Source organism: Aedes aegypti, chromosome 2 (genome assembly GCF_002204515.2).
Source record: "Aedes aegypti strain LVP_AGWG chromosome 2, AaegL5.0 Primary Assembly, whole genome shotgun sequence".
In the NCBI taxonomy this organism is placed as follows: Eukaryota; Metazoa; Arthropoda; class Insecta; order Diptera; family Culicidae; genus Aedes; species Aedes aegypti.
The window spans coordinates 227,392,740-227,409,937 of record NC_035108.1 but is presented as its reverse complement, the minus strand read 5'-3'; the positions used below and the strand labels follow the sequence as shown (position 1 = coordinate 227,409,937).

Below are 17,198 nucleotides of genomic sequence, written 5' to 3'. Positions count from 1 at the left end.
TAAACACATCTTAATGAAAGAAGATAACACCCGGCACTGTAAAATGTCAAAAAAGTGGACTTGCAATTTAATTTACTATCGTTCTTGTTTGACCCAATCTCACCCCCATTTTTAATGTTTTAGACACAGTACCGAAAAAAAAATGATTTTTTTGTGGAAACATCAAACAGATTCCGGAAAATACGTGTGAAATGTAATGAAAAGACTTTCAACCTTCCACTAATATAACGATAAAGATTAAAGTTCATGCGTGATACTTTGCACAGGAGAAATTTAATGTTGTAAATTTTATCTAGTTTCAACACACAAGTTTATTGATATAGTAAACAAAAACTACTATTTCTAAAAATGGATGTTGCGATGAATTATGCGTAATAATATGTTCCCTAACATATGAATTATAAATTTTAGTAATAAGGACTGTTCATTTTATAAAGTGGACACTTTGTTTATGCTATATCTTTTTTATTTATTGATAAAATCGTAATCGGTTTTCTGTGTATCGTTCAACTATTATTCTACAATGCTATGAAAATATAAGATCTTAGAAAATGCTTTTGGTTGAAGAGCTAAATAGTTTTTCCAAAAACTCCTAAGAAAAGCTGTTCGCCAAAGTTTAACATTATTTTTCGCAAAACAAAAATCCTAATTTTTATGAACAAATTGTATGTTTGTATCCTTTACTATTCTACTAAAAGTATAGCTTTAAAAAAATCAATTATATTCCACCATTCTCTGACATTAGGTAACTTTAGTGATTTACCCATTTACGGCCAAATTTGCTGATACACCATCCTTTCACTCCCAGCAAAAGAGAATAGTAAAAAGCGTGTTAAAAACTAGTTTGGATTACTAAAGAAACTCTATTGGAATGAACGAGAGCTAAATCGTGAGTTTAAACCACAGTCTTAAGTATAAATTTTACTGTTTATGGTAGTTTTACTAAAAAGTCTCATACCTTTAAAATCATGCACGCATATTTATCGATCTACAGCAAATTGTAAACGGTTTTCTCCGAATTTTTCAATTGGTAATCTCAGAATAACATGTTATGAAAATAATATGTGGAAAATAAAATTGATTTTATTACAGCAGTGCTGCCAATTTTGATGATTGTCAATGTACTTTGATAGGTCTTCTAAGAATAAAGCAATTGTGTTTCTATTGTGCTTTAAATGTGACGTGGGGACTTAATAAGTAACTTTATGAAGGCGTAAGTTATTTTTCATATTAATACTATATTAGCACTTCCGTCAGGACGTACTTTTAACCAAAAAATTCTACTCATATCAATTCCCTTCAAATTTAAAATATTTTTCTTTAAAACTATACGGGAAAATTGATTTTATTATATCCGTAAAATTGTTGCTCCGAAAATAACTTGATTTTTTTTATCATGCTTCTTATTGATGATGATTTCAAAAAACAAGCCATTTTTGAAAATAAAAAATACAAATTATCGAATTTTTCAGCCAAATTCTAAAAATCATTGATTTTGATAACCTCCAAAAATCGACCGATCTAATCGTTGTTCCATATTCGTGTGAAATTTCATTATTTTGGATTTTTTTTTATTATCACAACATTGTACAATACAAGTCGAACGATGCGCAAAAAACTGATTGAAATTTAATTGATAAATTAAGAAGATACAGCATGCACAAGGTGTCCACTTTATAAAATGAACAGTCCTTAGGCTGAAATATTTCATTAATCATATTTTTCCGTTTTGACCCAATCTCACCCCCTAGACCCATTTTCACCCCCATCGACGGTATGAAATGTTTCCTATACAAAGTAGTTTGTCCGGAATTTTAAACGGTCTGGAATTCGAATCAGAACAGTTCTCAATACTATACACTCTTGAAAGTATTAAAACTGATGTTTGAAATTCCTAGATAAATATATGTTGTATAGATTGAATGACGTTGTTAGCTTGGTATTCCATTATTTTTCGTTTTATGCACTTTCTAGCCCACGGTGCCACGTATCGCATTCAGTTCGATTTTCTGTCGAACTGTGTTACTAAAAAAAACTAGTACCTGGAGGATTTTTTCTTCTATTTTTGTTCGCCAGATTTCCGATAGTGTAACATAACCATATTATGATCAAAGCCCTTACTTCGGCCCACTCATTGTCAAGGTTACCTATTGTATGTTGAACAAAAATTGAATAACTGAATTCAGTTAACTAACCATTCGTCCATTGCTGGAAATTAATTGGCTGATGAGTTAGTTCGCAATAAAGCATCACATGACTTCATTGGCCCTGAGACAGCTATTTTATTTTCGAAGTGCTGGTTAAACTTTAGATCAATTCTTAGGCGCCAAATCAGCACAAGCAACACTGGCAGGCATTGGCGTAGGAACAGGGGGCCAGCCTCCCTCTCTAAGAAAATATATATATATATATATATATATATATATATATATATATATATATATATATACAAGATATATACAAATTTAGAATACAATATACCCAGAAAAAAATGTTGAAAAATGGCGGTTCTGACTTCGATGAATCGCGCGACAATCGATTTACCATCCAGCTGTCACTCAATTGGTTACCGAAGGTGGTTCTAGAACTTGTGTTTGTGTGCGATGAGTACAATTTTCCGACATCTCCGTTGCAAAAATACCGTGATAATAAAATGCGTCAGTCCTGGAAACACCTATGCATTTCTGTGAGGTACATAAAAAGTTCCTACTAAAAAAAATCAGAAATTCTTCGGTGAACTCTAGAATTTTCCGACAGGAATTTAGTAATATTTTCCAAATTCAATTTAAGCTGAAATTTTCCAAAACAAAATTAAAAGTTGTCCCAAAACTTTAAAAATTTGATATAAAAAGATATTGATATAGAGTGATCCGTAGTATAAATGGTGAAGAAATCCCTATAAAAAATATAGTGATATTCCTGGAGAGTTCCTGGGTGAGTGTATAGATTTCTCGATATTATTTATGGAAGAATCCTTGATAATCCTTGAATCCTCGGAAAAATATAGAGTAATTTTTAGAACCAGAAAGAATACTTGATGGCATTTCTGGAGGATTTTTTTTCGAGAAGTTCGAAAAATCCTTTAGTAAATCTGTTGATTTCTATTAATCCCCAAGAGGATCGCTCATGCTCCTTATTGTGAAACATATCTCTCTAAATACTTGGATCTCTGATTCTGAAAAATCCTAGGACGACATCCCAGGCAACCTATAATACAATTCTCCGAAGAAATCCCTGAACAAATTGTTCGGGATTTTTTTGAGTATTTTCGCCAGAATCTTTATAGGAAGTTTGAATTAAAAAAAAATCTGCGGCAGGCATTTTTAAAAACATTCTAATATATTATTTTCGAGAAAAAATTTTGAAGGAATGCGAGGAAATTGATTTTTAGATAAATCCAAAGGAACACTTAGTGAATTCTCTGAGCAATCGCTCAGAACATTTTCCCAAATGAATCTTGTTTAATTGTTTATGAAAGTCTTGTGAAATATTAAGAGAAATCCTTAGACCTGTAAAAACTTAATGTTTTTTTTTCAGTCCTGGATAATTTTTAAAGAAATAAGCTCAATCATGCTACATAAACCACAATAGTTTGTTTGTTTTAAAACTTGGCAAGATTCCGTATTCTGTAATTCAGCATTCTTGTTTATTTTAACGATATATAAAAGCATTTGGAACATTCTGAAACTGTAAAATCAAAAATGCAAAAGTTATGTTAAAAATAGCACTTTAAGTTGTTATTATCAAAAGAATATATTATATTTCGAAAAGGATTGAAGTTATACACTTTTTTTATCTTTATTAACGAGATTTTCAGCCCTGGGCTAGTTAATCTCGGGACCAACGGCATTAATTCGCTTCCGAAGGAAGTCGTCACTTTAAGTTCTTACGACATAAGCGACTATCTCGGGGGGCTGGGATTCGATCTCAGGTCCTCGGCGTGAGAGGCATGTTTTCTAACCTCTACACCAGGTCCGTCCCCATGTTATATACTTGGTGTCTTCGACAAAGTTGTCCAAAACAGCATTTACTACTACTTTTGTGAGGACACCAACCTGAACAGTTCAAAAAATAAATTTTCTATGTCACTTTTAGGGTGAAAAAGAAGCGCATTATTTTTTTTTTTTTTTTTTTTTTTTGAAAAGCTTTCTAGAAGACATCAAAACGCTAGCATGATATAGGCGATATTAATTAAGAGCGCTAGAATGACGACTAATGCGTCCTTTGAATAAAATAAAATAGTAATTCAAATAATCGTGCAAAAGTTTGGGGTCACTAGAACTTACTCAAAATACGGAAAATCGGTGAAATCTCAAACCAATCATGTACGCCCTATTATACATTTTTTATTGCGCTATAAACTATTGAAATTGGTCGAAAAAGGGCAGAGATATTAATAAAAATGATTTGCATACCCATCGACGGTAACTCAAGGATAGACTATTATAACCTGAGACGAGACGCGCAAAGTCGGTCTTCTTTTTCTACGGTTGCTAAGATTTTCTTCTTCGATTCTGTGTTTACACAAATTTGTGAGCAAGATGTTCAAGCTTTTACATGAACTCAATGGCAAAGATGAATTGCGATTGCATCGTTCCAAGTTCAGAAAACCTTTTCAAGTTAAATTTCATATCCGCAAACGCAGTAAACATTGCAATAACAAATGTTTTGCTTGTTTCGATTTAGTTTCGTCAGCGCAAATCAAATAGAATATTTCGCTGAATCAATTTTTTTTATGAATGATTCCAATACTCTCCACATATTCGCCCACAAAATCAACTGGCTGCATCTGACAGCGAAATCTGGGCTGCATATGACGTTGCTTTTTTTCCTCTTCGCGAGTCTCGTCTCAGATTATAACGTGCGTTTATGTTTGTTTAAAAGCGGATGAGTCACTTAAATTAGTTGTTTCCAGAGAATGGTAGGTCTTCCTTCGCCGAGTGGTTAGAGTCCGCAGCTTCAAAGCAAAGCCATGCTGAAGGTGTCTGGGTTCGATTTCCGGTCAGTCCAAGATCTTTTCGTTATGGAAATTTCCTTGACTTCCGTAGACATAGAGTATAATCGTACCTGCCACACGATATATGAATGCAAAAATGGCAACTTTGGCAAAGAATGTTCTCAGTTAATAACTGTGGAAGTGCTCATAAGAACACTAAGCTCTATCCCAGTGGGGACGTTAGTGCCAAGAAGAAGAAGAAGATTGGTAGGCACAATATCGGCAACCTTGAGGTTCTACTTATGGTAACTTTTCTGAGCGGTAATAAGGAAATCGCACCAGTTGAACAACCAAAAGCATTTGATAAATATCATACAGACTATGAGCTCAATATAGAAGAAATCACCTCAAAATTTGTACAATTTATCAACAGAACTTTCCTTAAATCACAACTGAAGAATTTATGGAAATCATGAGGTATTTCATGCCATTGCACCCTTGATGAAAAATCGATTCTTATTATTAGTTAGGCACTTATTAACGCATTGTAGTATCCTCTAAGCATTGACCATGGTTTGTGAAGGGCACTGTGAGCTCTCATTAGGTATAGCATGCATATCGCTGTTGGTTCAACATTCCGAACGAAGCTCCTTCATGGCTGATTTTGTTGCCATATATTTTGGCCATGACACTCCATTCTCAACCTAATGCGTGTTAATGGTTAAAAACACACGAGGATATGGAAATTAATTTACAGACGTAATTAAAACCAGAATTGAAATATACTTCATTCTGAAATAAGAATAAATCTCTATGACAACGTGTCATGGTAATGTCATGGTCGAACCTTAAAAAGATTAAAAAATAGTTTGAGTCACTGCTGTGAAGCTTTAGATAGATTTACTTATTGGCCTTGAACAGTGTGCATTGTAGATGAAAAAAAAACCTGAGTCTATGCTCATTATTCATGCTCTGCTGCCCATCGCCGATTTACTTACTTTTACTACCGCCGTGCAACGAATAGTAGATTCAAGATCTAAGATTTACAAATGATGTTTCACGATGGAAATTGAACTTTCTAAATATGGATGTAAATTGCATTCACTCTGTTTGCTATTAGATACTAGCTGACAGTAGGGGACTCGATGCCAGCGTAAATTAACTACACTACAATAACTAGAAGTAAAACACGTAACTTTCTTTACTAGTTGTTTTTCGGTTTGTCGAACGATAATAAATTTCCATTTTTTTTTGTTTCTTCTTTTCACAGGGTTTGTGATAGCATTCGCTTTGGGTCTGCTAGTACTCGGAGTTCTAGTCACATTTGGATTTACCACGCTAGTTAGAGCAGTAATTAATCATCAAGTAGCGCTAAGGAAAGGAGGACAATCTTTCGGATGGTGGTCAAAACCACCTGTGGAGCCCATTATACGAATATTTGTATATAATGTCACCAATGCGGATGAGTTTTTGAACAACGGTACCAAACCAGTTCTAGACGAGCTGGGTCCTTATGTATATGTGTAAGTATTATGCAAGTTTCAAGAATTCTCGCGTAACTTTTCAAAAGGACCTGTCTAACATTGAGAGGGTTGACTTTCTCTTTAAGCAATAACTAAGCCAGATTACCTTCTTTTGTTGCATTTTTTGTATGAAACACTAGCAAAGGACTTTTTCTTTCGATCTATAATGAAAAACATCTCAAAAGCTCTAGTATTACACTGTTATAATCGAAGGAGAACGTGAGAGGAGAGAATATTTTTTTTGTTACATAGGTCCTTTTGAAAAGCTACTCAAGAATTGAGATTCGTAATCTGTTTAGTGAAGATGTTGTGAAGGACGTCATTGATGAAACCGGTTTATGAGCGGAAGTATATTTAACTAAGACATGTATGGTGGCTTTGCAAAATGAGAGGAACATTTTATACACAAATTTTCAATTTGTTTCATCGTATTCTAGCTTCACCTGTTTCTAAGGTGCCATACCAATTCAAACAGATTCTGTTAGTCCTACCACTATATTCTTACGGTATTATCTAAAATCTATTCCATTTTATGAGGCGAACGAACTTGAAACATTGTGCGTTATTTAACGGGACACGATTCTGACATGATTTCTGGGACTGTTGTATTTAAAAAAAATCATCGCCCATCATAGCGTTCATCATGGCGTTCAGTATGGATTGTTTTATTCTTCATTTTACTATTTTTACAGAAATGAAAGGAATTACTACAGATAATATAAGAAATAAAGTTGGAAATTTTTTCATAAAACAACTTAGCTTTATAGAATGAATACATTTTAATCTACTAAAAGAAATTAAAAATTTAATTTTTTTTTCTTAATTGGGAAATAAACATTGTAAAATTTACATTTTAGATTTTTTTACGGGATATGTTCAATAAACTTGTTGATGGAGATGATTGTATTATATATATGATGAACCACGATTATATATGATTTGATGAACAAAATAATGGTACAGTGGACGAAAGACGAATCGTTGATTTCGTAAATTTATTCCGGCGAATCGGGTTGAATTACGAAATCCCTGATTTTAGGAATTAGTTATCTAGATATTGCATACGAAAACAAAAATCTTACGTTTTGTGATTCGCTACCGCAACAATTCTTTACTCTGGACGATGCGTCCTAGCCGCGCGCAGATCACCTTGATTGTACTGTATAAATATGTGTTTTAGGTTAAGATTTTTGTGGATTTCAATTTCATAGGCGATTCATTGTCTCAGTAAGTTAAACTAGTTGTAGGTACAAAGTTTGTGATTGTATAGTTTAGCTAGATTCAATAGTTTTAGCTGTAAGTGTAACCTTAGTGTAAGTATTTTAACCAGGATATCCATCTTAAATCGTTCTTCAACAATCAATACCTAATGTATCAGTAAACAACTAGCGGTATTTCATAGATCTAAGTAACTTCAAGAAAATTTAGTATAGTTTCAATATCGATTTCAATAACTTTAGATAAATTCTCATTCACTTTCTGTGCACAATCGACTGTTTAAATTTTTGTCTCCTCCGTAGTTGATAGTTTGCCCTTCTTGTGTTCGTTTATACCCGGGACAATCCCAAATCCCGGGACAATGAGTGTGACCGTATAAGCCCATCGGAGCTCGCAGTTAGGGGACCAGTGGGGTTTGATGAATCTCCTGACGTGGCGGAGTTACCAGTCACCTTCAGCAAAATATATGATTTATCCTTAAGGTGCTCATCTTAGTCCACACTACCTTATTATCTATTAGATGAAAAATCTAAATGGCCCTGACAATGATATAATTATTTCTATTCTCATCAAGAAACTTCCAAAAAGTAACTTTTTTTGTCTGGATTATTTAATTAGTTCCATAAAACATTTTCTGCAATTACGAAAATCGTCGTTGGATTATTTCTAAGAGCATTGATCCTATTTTCACATAGAATCTCTCACCTAAGTCGGATTCGGATTGTCCAACGGATGTAGACTAACTAATTGATTAAGTCATTAAAAACCCCACAGCAAATCAATGTAGACACTCACATATTAATTTCCAAACTCCCAGAATATGAATGAAAAGTACTACTTTCCGATATGTTATGAAACAGTGCTGCTTTTTGCTATAATTTTCATTTTTAAAAAGGCTGATATGAAACGTAATTTGAAAACAAAAATCCGCAATTCTGTTGCATATCAACCAATTTACATTTCGGCACTCATTTCGGTACTGAAAGATAGCACTTGTGAGCACTGTTTTGCGAGGTATCAACTAAATATCCAAAGCTAAACACATGTCTAGCTAAACACTGCTAGACTGACAAGAACACAATAATAAAGTGATCGCTAATTCTGTTAAAAAAATGTAAAATTGAAAATGCATGAATTCTCTATTTGCACAAATATGGTAGCCTCCATTAATTTTAGACAATTCATCATGGTTAATACAATGCTAAACTTTTTTTTAAATTTATTTTTCTAGTATCATTCCTAATATTACATTCATTTCTTATATCTAGGTGTTCTGTGTTATTAGACAACACTATCATCCTAATTTGGAAAAACAAATTTAAGATTTTATTAACATTTTGTTAACAACATATTACATTTCATTTGCCGTAGCAGTTCAGATTTTTACAGGTGAGTTGATTTCACCTGCTTATAGGAGAAAAAAACACATTTTCAATTTACTTAACCTAACTTAACCTATATATATAACGCATTAATCGTGGCAATAGAAGATTGTAACGATTTTTGCCTGAAATGGATCATTGAAGGTAGTTTTCGCAAGGGCTCACCGCATCAAAACAAAGGCGCTACTGTATATGGGATTTATTATTGTGACAGCATTGCTGTTCTGTCAAACACACAAGGCTACGGTGGCGCTATCTATGCTTTCCATAGCGGCCGTTTTGGTTATTTTAATGATCCATTATTAATTATTTTATTTGACATTTGTTCCAATGTATCAACTTTGGATATTCTATGTGACTCATTGGTACTATACCAGGGAGGAAGCTTCAGAATCATTTTCAAATTATTTGTTTTTGCTAATTGAAAACATTTGTTAAATATATCAACTAAAAATGATAAGCTACTTTCTGGAAGTTTCTTGATGAGGATGTAAAAAATTCCATCATCGCCAGGAGCTTTCATATTTTTCATATTTTTCAATAATAGTTCCCACTTCTTCCAAATCAGTCTCCCAGGAATTTTCGAAAACGTTCTTTTGATTGAGAATATTTTTGAAGTCCTGAGTAACTTGATTTTCAATTGTACTAGTAAGTCCTAAATTAAAATTGTGCGCGCTTTCAAACTGCATAGCAAGTTTTTGAGCTTTTTCGCAATTAGTTAGTAATAGAGTTGTGTTTGATCCTTCGCCCTTGACGCTTGCTCCTACGGGGGCGGGTGATGAGGGTAGGATCGAACATGCTGTGCGTCGTTCGCGTAGTGAAATGAAAAGGCGCCGTGGATCGTTACTAGTGTTTGATCTATTGATCGCGTCGCTTGCGCTTCCGGGGCGTGTGATGAACACTTGTTCGACGTGCAATGCGAGTATCGAATTATTTCGCAATTCCGGTTAGGCGTGATTATATCATGGATCGCATCACCAAACATTGGTGACTCCCAGATCTCTACCTTATCCCACTAACCCAATATCCTTTCCATGACAACTATGGAGATGCAGAGGTGATCTCGGTCTCTAGCAACAATGGTAGTCACACTAACATTCCTTCCCTACTCCGATGACCGTAAGGACGTGGCCGGCGGCGTTATTGACTTTTAAATTTGAGCTCTAGATTTGTGCACATTGAAAAATGGTAAGCTAATCCCAAGCCCCATGCATTAATTCCCTGTGCAACTTCGATTGTTCTGATCAATCACGGAGTAGCAACTACGAATTTCATCTATGCTTATGCTTTTTCGCAATGCAATGCCGGTATTGATTTCTGAGTTTTTTTTCTTTCAAAATTTTAGATACTTTCCAAAAGGGCTTAGAGCCAGGGTCCAATTGAGAAATTTTATTTTCAAAATTTTTATTTCTTATTGTGAAAAACGTTTCTTAATTTCTTTCTGCAAATCCTGCCATATAATTTCCATAGCAGGATCGCGAGTTCGTTAAAATTGATTTTAAGATGATTTTTCGTTAGAATTTTCGGTAGGCGGAGTAGAAGTTTCCTCTGGCGGCTGGGTTTTTTTTTTCATTTCATTTGAAACAATTAGAATGGTACTCATAGTATGAAAAAGGGAGGAGTTCAAATTACCTGCTACGATATCGGCAAAGGATTTTCCTTGGGTAGATGCATTCGAAATTAAATAATTCGATCGGCTACCCGATGGATTAAAATTAGTTTGTGAATGAGCATGATTAAAATCTGCCTGATGGGTATGATTCTCAATCAAGCGATCGTTAACTGAAAAATGAGCTTTGTTCAATACTTTGCCAGGGAAATTCCGGAAACTACCGTTATCGTAACGGATATTACCGTTCATCTGCCTGGCATGAGTCTCGACGACTCGCCTACGCGAAGGGCAAGCCCAAAAATTTGACTTATGATTGCCCCGGAATTTGCGCATATGAACTAATCGGTATCTTCCTTCACTAGACAGACGTCCTTAGCGTGAAAAGAACCTCCGCAAATCATGCATTTAGCATCCATGCGGTAATTTTTCGTACCATGACCCCACTTTTGGCACCGACCGCGCTGAGTGGAGTTTCCTCCAGGTTTCTGGAAATGTTCCCATGTCACACGGACATCGAACATAAGTCTAGCTTTTTCTAAAGCTTCAATATTATTTAGATCTTTTTTTGTTAAAGTGAACTAAATAATATTCTTGAGAAAGCCATTTTCAAACAATGCCAGATTGGGTTCTCTTTTTGATAATGATTACTGGACTGGGGAAAATCCAAGTAAATCATTTATTCCATTTTTGATCTTTTCAGGTGACTTATGGTGAAAATGAATCGAAGCCAAACATCAAATTTTCAAGAGCACAAATCTTGAGAACCAAACATCCGTTTAGCTGAAAACTTAATCGATTGATCACTAGCTGGTGGTTAAGTTTTCAGCTAAAACGGGTGCTCGGTTCTCCAGATTTATGCTCTTGAAAATTTAAAGTTTGGCTTCGATGTATCTTCACCTTATAGTTCCTTGAGAGACCTTTCGAGACGACTTTGAACAAACGTTCAGTTTTGTGGTCATAAGTAAAAAAAATTGTGCTTCTTCTCTTCAAGATGTTTGAGAAGAAGTTCGCGATCTTTAAGAGTTTCCGGCAAAACGCGACAGTCTCCTTTCTTTGCTATTTATTTATTTATTTATTTATTTATTTATTTATTTATTTATTTATTTATTTATTTATTTATTTATTTATTTATTTATTTATTTATTGAATTTCATCTGACTCTCAGTCTTAATGAAATATATGATGAGGAAAAGCCCCCTTGAGTTGGTTAACATATAAACCTTACTCAAAAAAGCATAAAAACCCCATACACACTTAGATTTTATTACCGAAGTAAGTAAAATTTTACTGGGTTTTTGAACAGCAGAGTTAAGTCGGTAAAAATTTATCATTACCAAAAACTCCGCAAACCAGAATATATCAAACTGTCAAAAAAGTACTGATTAGGTCAGTAAATATTGTTGCGAAACGTTACTGTCTTTTTCAGTACAATTCTTTTTATATACATTTTTTTGCTGATTTTTTTCAGTTAAACGACTTAAGTACTACCGGTTGTTTTTCATATTACGAATGCTAATCATTCCCACTTCTATTTCAACATTCCCATTTTTATGCTCCTATCGACTTCTCATGGTTGCAATCTGATGTCCTCATTTCCTCGTGACACTTCCCAAACTTGGTTTACAATGCACCATGGCCAGAGATCCACTTGTTTTGTTTCAGCCCAAGCTAGTCTCCAACAAGCTGGTTCTCCGAGAATAATTTGGTAAGCTTTGCCGCGCAAGGAAAGATCGGAAATACATGACGAATATTATATTTATCCATCAGAATCGGAACGGCCTCCCGTAGGTTCAGTATGCAAGGCTTATTTATGTTGCTGCGCAATCTAAGCATCGGCCAAATTGTCCAGCATTGTGCGAGTCCAGCTGCACGAACATTGGCGGAAGACCGTTGTAATTTTTATTCGTCAGATTTCCTAACACTTACCACGAGCAGTGACGGAGCTGGACGAGTTTAAATACCAATAAAATTAATATTTCTATCTCAAAAATTGAAATTTTCCGTCAGGAGGCATTCTGTTACTGAAGTTTTTTTTTAACTCTTGACAGATAGCAAACGTATTTAATTGTTTTCATTGCATATTTACGAAAACTCGGTAAAAAAGAATCGATACTGATTAGGGGTCATGCACAAATTACGTCACGCTCCAAGGGGGGGGGGGGGTCGAGCCAAGCGTGACAAGTCTTACAAAATTTTCGGAGAACTCTTACAAAAAGTGTGACAAAGGGGGGGGGGAGGGGGTCGAAAAAGTTGAAATTTAGCGTGACATGATTTGTGTACGTTCCCTTAGTCAGTAATAACATTTTACTGGGTTTTTGCTTCTCTCGGTGAATTTGAAATTTTACGGTGCTATCAGCATATTTTTTTTTTACCGAGTTCAGTGAACTAGGAAAAATATTACTGAAAATTGGTAATTTTATCCAAAAGAGCTGAAATCTCAGTTTTTTCTGTGGTTTACTGATTGAAACCCGTAAAATAAATTACCGAACAGCGATATCGTTTTTAAGTGTGTATCTTTTCTTAACAAAACATTACACAAGCATTCTTACAACTTATATCTAACAATAACAATTAAGCACACAAAAAAACATATTAAAATCAATTGTATTGCCAATCGCCAAACAACTGTATCAAGAGATCATGCCCTACGGTACCGTATTACGTTGTAAGCTATGTCGAAAGGCGAGCGCTGATCGGTTGAAGTCAAAATGCTCGTAGTACTCGTTGAATCTGGCTGACATAAACCGTATTGGATCGTGCAAGCTATAGTTGGCGGATCGGTGTCCGAGGTTAAGAAAGGCTCTGGAGCGGAGATTCCTGGTTAGAGCGTATATCTCGAATTCGTCCAATAATGCGGGAGCATCTAATTCTCCTAACAAGGATTTAGCTGCAAATACTGCTTGGTTGATAGCTCTTCTCTTCTGTAGAGTTTCAAGGCCCAAAAGCTGACATCGGTCTTCATAAGGTGGCAAATTAACAGGATCGTCCCAGGTTAGCGAGCGTAGAGCATAGCGAATGAATCTTCTCTGAATAGCCTCAATTCGAGTAATCCAGGTTATTTGATATGGACACCAAACTACATCACTAAATTCTAATATCGACCGGACGAGGGCGCAATATAGAGCTTTCAAACACAATGGATCACGAAATTCGCTAGCAATTTTGAAAATGAATCCCAGCTGCCTATTTGCTTTAGCGATGATGTCCGAGTAGTGAATGTTGAAAGTCAAAGCTGTGTCGAGATGGAGTCCTAAATCACGAACGTTATCAACTCGTTGTAATAGTTGACTGCCAATCCTGTATTCATGTAGAATCGGCTTCAGCTTGCGATGGAAGGTGATAACATTGCATTTCGATGTACTCAAAGTAACGAAGTTAGAAGAGCACCATTGCTCAAAGCAGTTAATCATATTTTGCAACCGAAGGCAGTCTTCGGCGCATCGAACTACTAAATATAATTTGACATCGTCAGCATAGAAAGAGCGACACCCTCGTGGAAGAATAATTCCGACTTCATTAATAAATATGCTAAATAGCAATGGTCCTAGGTTACTGCCCTGAGGCACCCCTGACTGATTAGTAAATGTGTCAGACTGAGCAGAACCAAGTTTCACACAGAGAACACGATCAGTTAGGTATGATTTGAACCATCGAACCAACTGTGAGGACACGCCTAGTTTTTCTAACTTTGCCAGTAGTATCACATGATCAACGCGGTCAAACGCCGCCTTAAGATCTGTATAAACAACATCAACTTGAGTTCCAGCGTCCATACTCCTCACACATAAAGAAATAAACGGAGCAAGATTCGTAGATACCGAGCGTTTTGGGAAAAATCCATGTTGATCACTGGATATGTAAATCTTGCAACTAGCAAAGAGAGCATCGTTAACGATGATTTCAAACACTTTTGAGCAGGCGCTAAGTGATGTGATGCCTCGGTAATTTTCTACGTTTTGCTTATCGCCTTTTTTGTATACTAAGAACATGAAGGATGTCTTCCATTGTCGAGGAAATTCGCCATGCCGTAGGGAGAGGTTGAACAACATCGATAAAGGTTCGGCTAACTCTGTTGAACACTTTTTCACTATACAGGATGGAACACCGTCAGGACCAGAAGCATTAGAACTTTTCAGCTTTTTGATAGCAGATTCAACAAGAGCAGGAGAAACGTCAAAGACTGTAAAGTTGAATGCATCAATAGGAGTTGCTCTTGTAGCCTCCTCAGCATAAGCCTGTGTTGCAAAGTGATCGTTGAATACGCTTTTGAAGTGTTGAGCCAGAAGATTGCATTTCTCCAGCGGCGTCTGAGCCACCAATTGTCCCAGATGAATTTCAGTTGGGAGGCCTCCCTCATTCCTTTTTTCATTGACGAACGACCAGAACTGCTTGGGGTTTCTTCGGAGATTTTCCTGTGTGCGACGTGTGTAAAGCATATACCGGTATCTGTTGTATATCCGATATTCATTGCTGGCCAAAGAGAACACTCGCTTATTGTAAGGGTTGCGAGATTTACAGTATTTTCGTAGTGCTTTAGAACGCTGACGCCGCAAATGACGTAGATGACTATTGCTCCATTGAGGTTTCGGAGCAGGTCTGCGCAGAGGGGTAGAAATCGAAATAGCTTGCATTAAAACCATAACAAAGTAATCCACTGCTTCATTAACGGAGGTGCACATTTCGAGTGCATGCCAGTCAGCATTGTTGAGGATACGTTTTAGGGATTCGTAATCTGTTCTGTGAAGGTCTAGTTGAGGCAAATCAGCCATCTCTACGAATTGAGTGGGCAAGGGTAACCTCACAGACGTTTCTAACACAGAATGATCTAGATCAAGGCTGACCAACGGTTCTAACGCTTCGGAAACTGTGCAGTATGGTAGAACAGATTCATTCGTAAGCACAAGATCAAGCAAACGTAAATTTCTATTGAAAATAGAATTGATTTGTGTTAAACCGTTGAGATTAAATCCGTCAAGAAGACTACTACAACCAATTGGAAAGTGTGACCGCAAAACATCAATGGAAGGAGCTTCGTTCGGTGATGTGTTCCACAATAATCCAGATTGGTTGTAATCGCCAAAAAGAAGCGCGAAATCATTCACTTCCAAATGCGAGAGTATAGAATTAAGGCCCAAGTCAGTGGAGGATCTGGAATCAACCGACAATTTGAAATTTATTGAATGAACATCTTTACCGAAATGAACTAATCACTCACACATGCGCAAGAGAATATTTCTCTACCGGAAAAAGTATTGTTATCCCCCACATGAGAAAATGCGATAATATTATGAATGTTTATCCACAATATTTAAAAATCTACCAGTACCACTTAGCTTTAAAAATAATAAACTTTTCGTTATTTATAGTCCCTCTATATAGCAATCCAAGTCACCATGCATGATATGGTTTATCATATAAAGAATGCACATATAGGATAGTGTCACTTCATAATTGTATTACAAGGATTCAAATATCCCGTCAAAAATATTCAGTAAATAATTCTATTGCAAATTGCCAACGAATACAAAATTGATGCACGACCACCACAGTTCAATACCAACTTCCAGAGACAGAGAGATCTCGCTGTCCTCCGGGTATGAACTCCCACTATGAGCAATATTATCACAAGGGAATAGATGTCAACAAAATATAAAAATATGTTTGCTAAAACCTGATAAGGAAATGTTGTTATGTTCCATGGTTATTTGAAAATGATGAGTAAACTACCTATCTAACTGAAGCTTTTCTGAAATAAATTTGACTGCTCCAATTGCAATATTGAAATTATATGAAAATTCGCATGCCCACCCTAGCCGTTGAAGAAATGAACCGTTACTCTTTGAACGTGGCAAAGGATGGTATTAGCATGGATGGTGAGTGCGCTCGTAAGACATGCAGTTGTTTGCCCCAAGATTATTTGGTTTTCTAATATGAAAGCATACATTTTTTTTATATACCAATGAATTGCTGAGAAAATTTGCAGTCTATTGGTGCTAATTATAAGGCTGAAAAATAAAATTCATAGCATACTTTTTCAATTTCCATTTCATGCGCAAATGATCTCCGCTGCAACAGCAGCGGGCCGTGGGAAGTAGAAATACGAAAAACCGACCAACAAGCGATAAATGAAATGTGTTCATCTAACTGTGAGTCATTTTGCTAATGATGTAGGATGGGTTATCTGCTGATATTGATATTGGTATCACGTGTTGATTACTTCGAGCCTCGAATTCCTCGATCAATTTTAATTTTATCTGCAAATTGTTCTGTGCAAATCTTCTTAATTTTGTTGAATAAAATATATTGGTGGATTAGATATTTTTAAATTAGTAAATAATACGTCATAAGTCATTTTTAATTTCAGAGCGGTCGGTTCTCAGCTTGCTCCTGGCGATCAACATGCTCGTGCTGTATGTATCAAGCGAGCGTGCTTGTGCGGAATGTACTAAGTATACGATGCAACTGATCTTGAATTAAATATTTCAAATTACAATTGGCATTGGAAATTGCAAGTAAATATTTGTATC

General features: G+C 35.7%; 1 protein-coding gene across 5 annotated transcripts in view; it reads left to right on the top strand.

The window, feature by feature from the left end:
• Positions 1-17,198, top strand: part of LOC5572044 (scavenger receptor class B member 1) — a 135,847-nt gene that overhangs the window by 66,324 nt on the left and 52,325 nt on the right. For all 5 annotated transcript variants that reach the window (XM_021844252.1, XM_021844248.1, XM_021844251.1 and 2 more), the window contains one exon: positions 6,207-6,459. In XM_021844252.1, the coding sequence (XP_021699944.1) occupies positions 6,207-6,459 (253 nt within the window). The remainder of the gene's footprint in view (positions 1-6,206; positions 6,460-17,198) is intronic.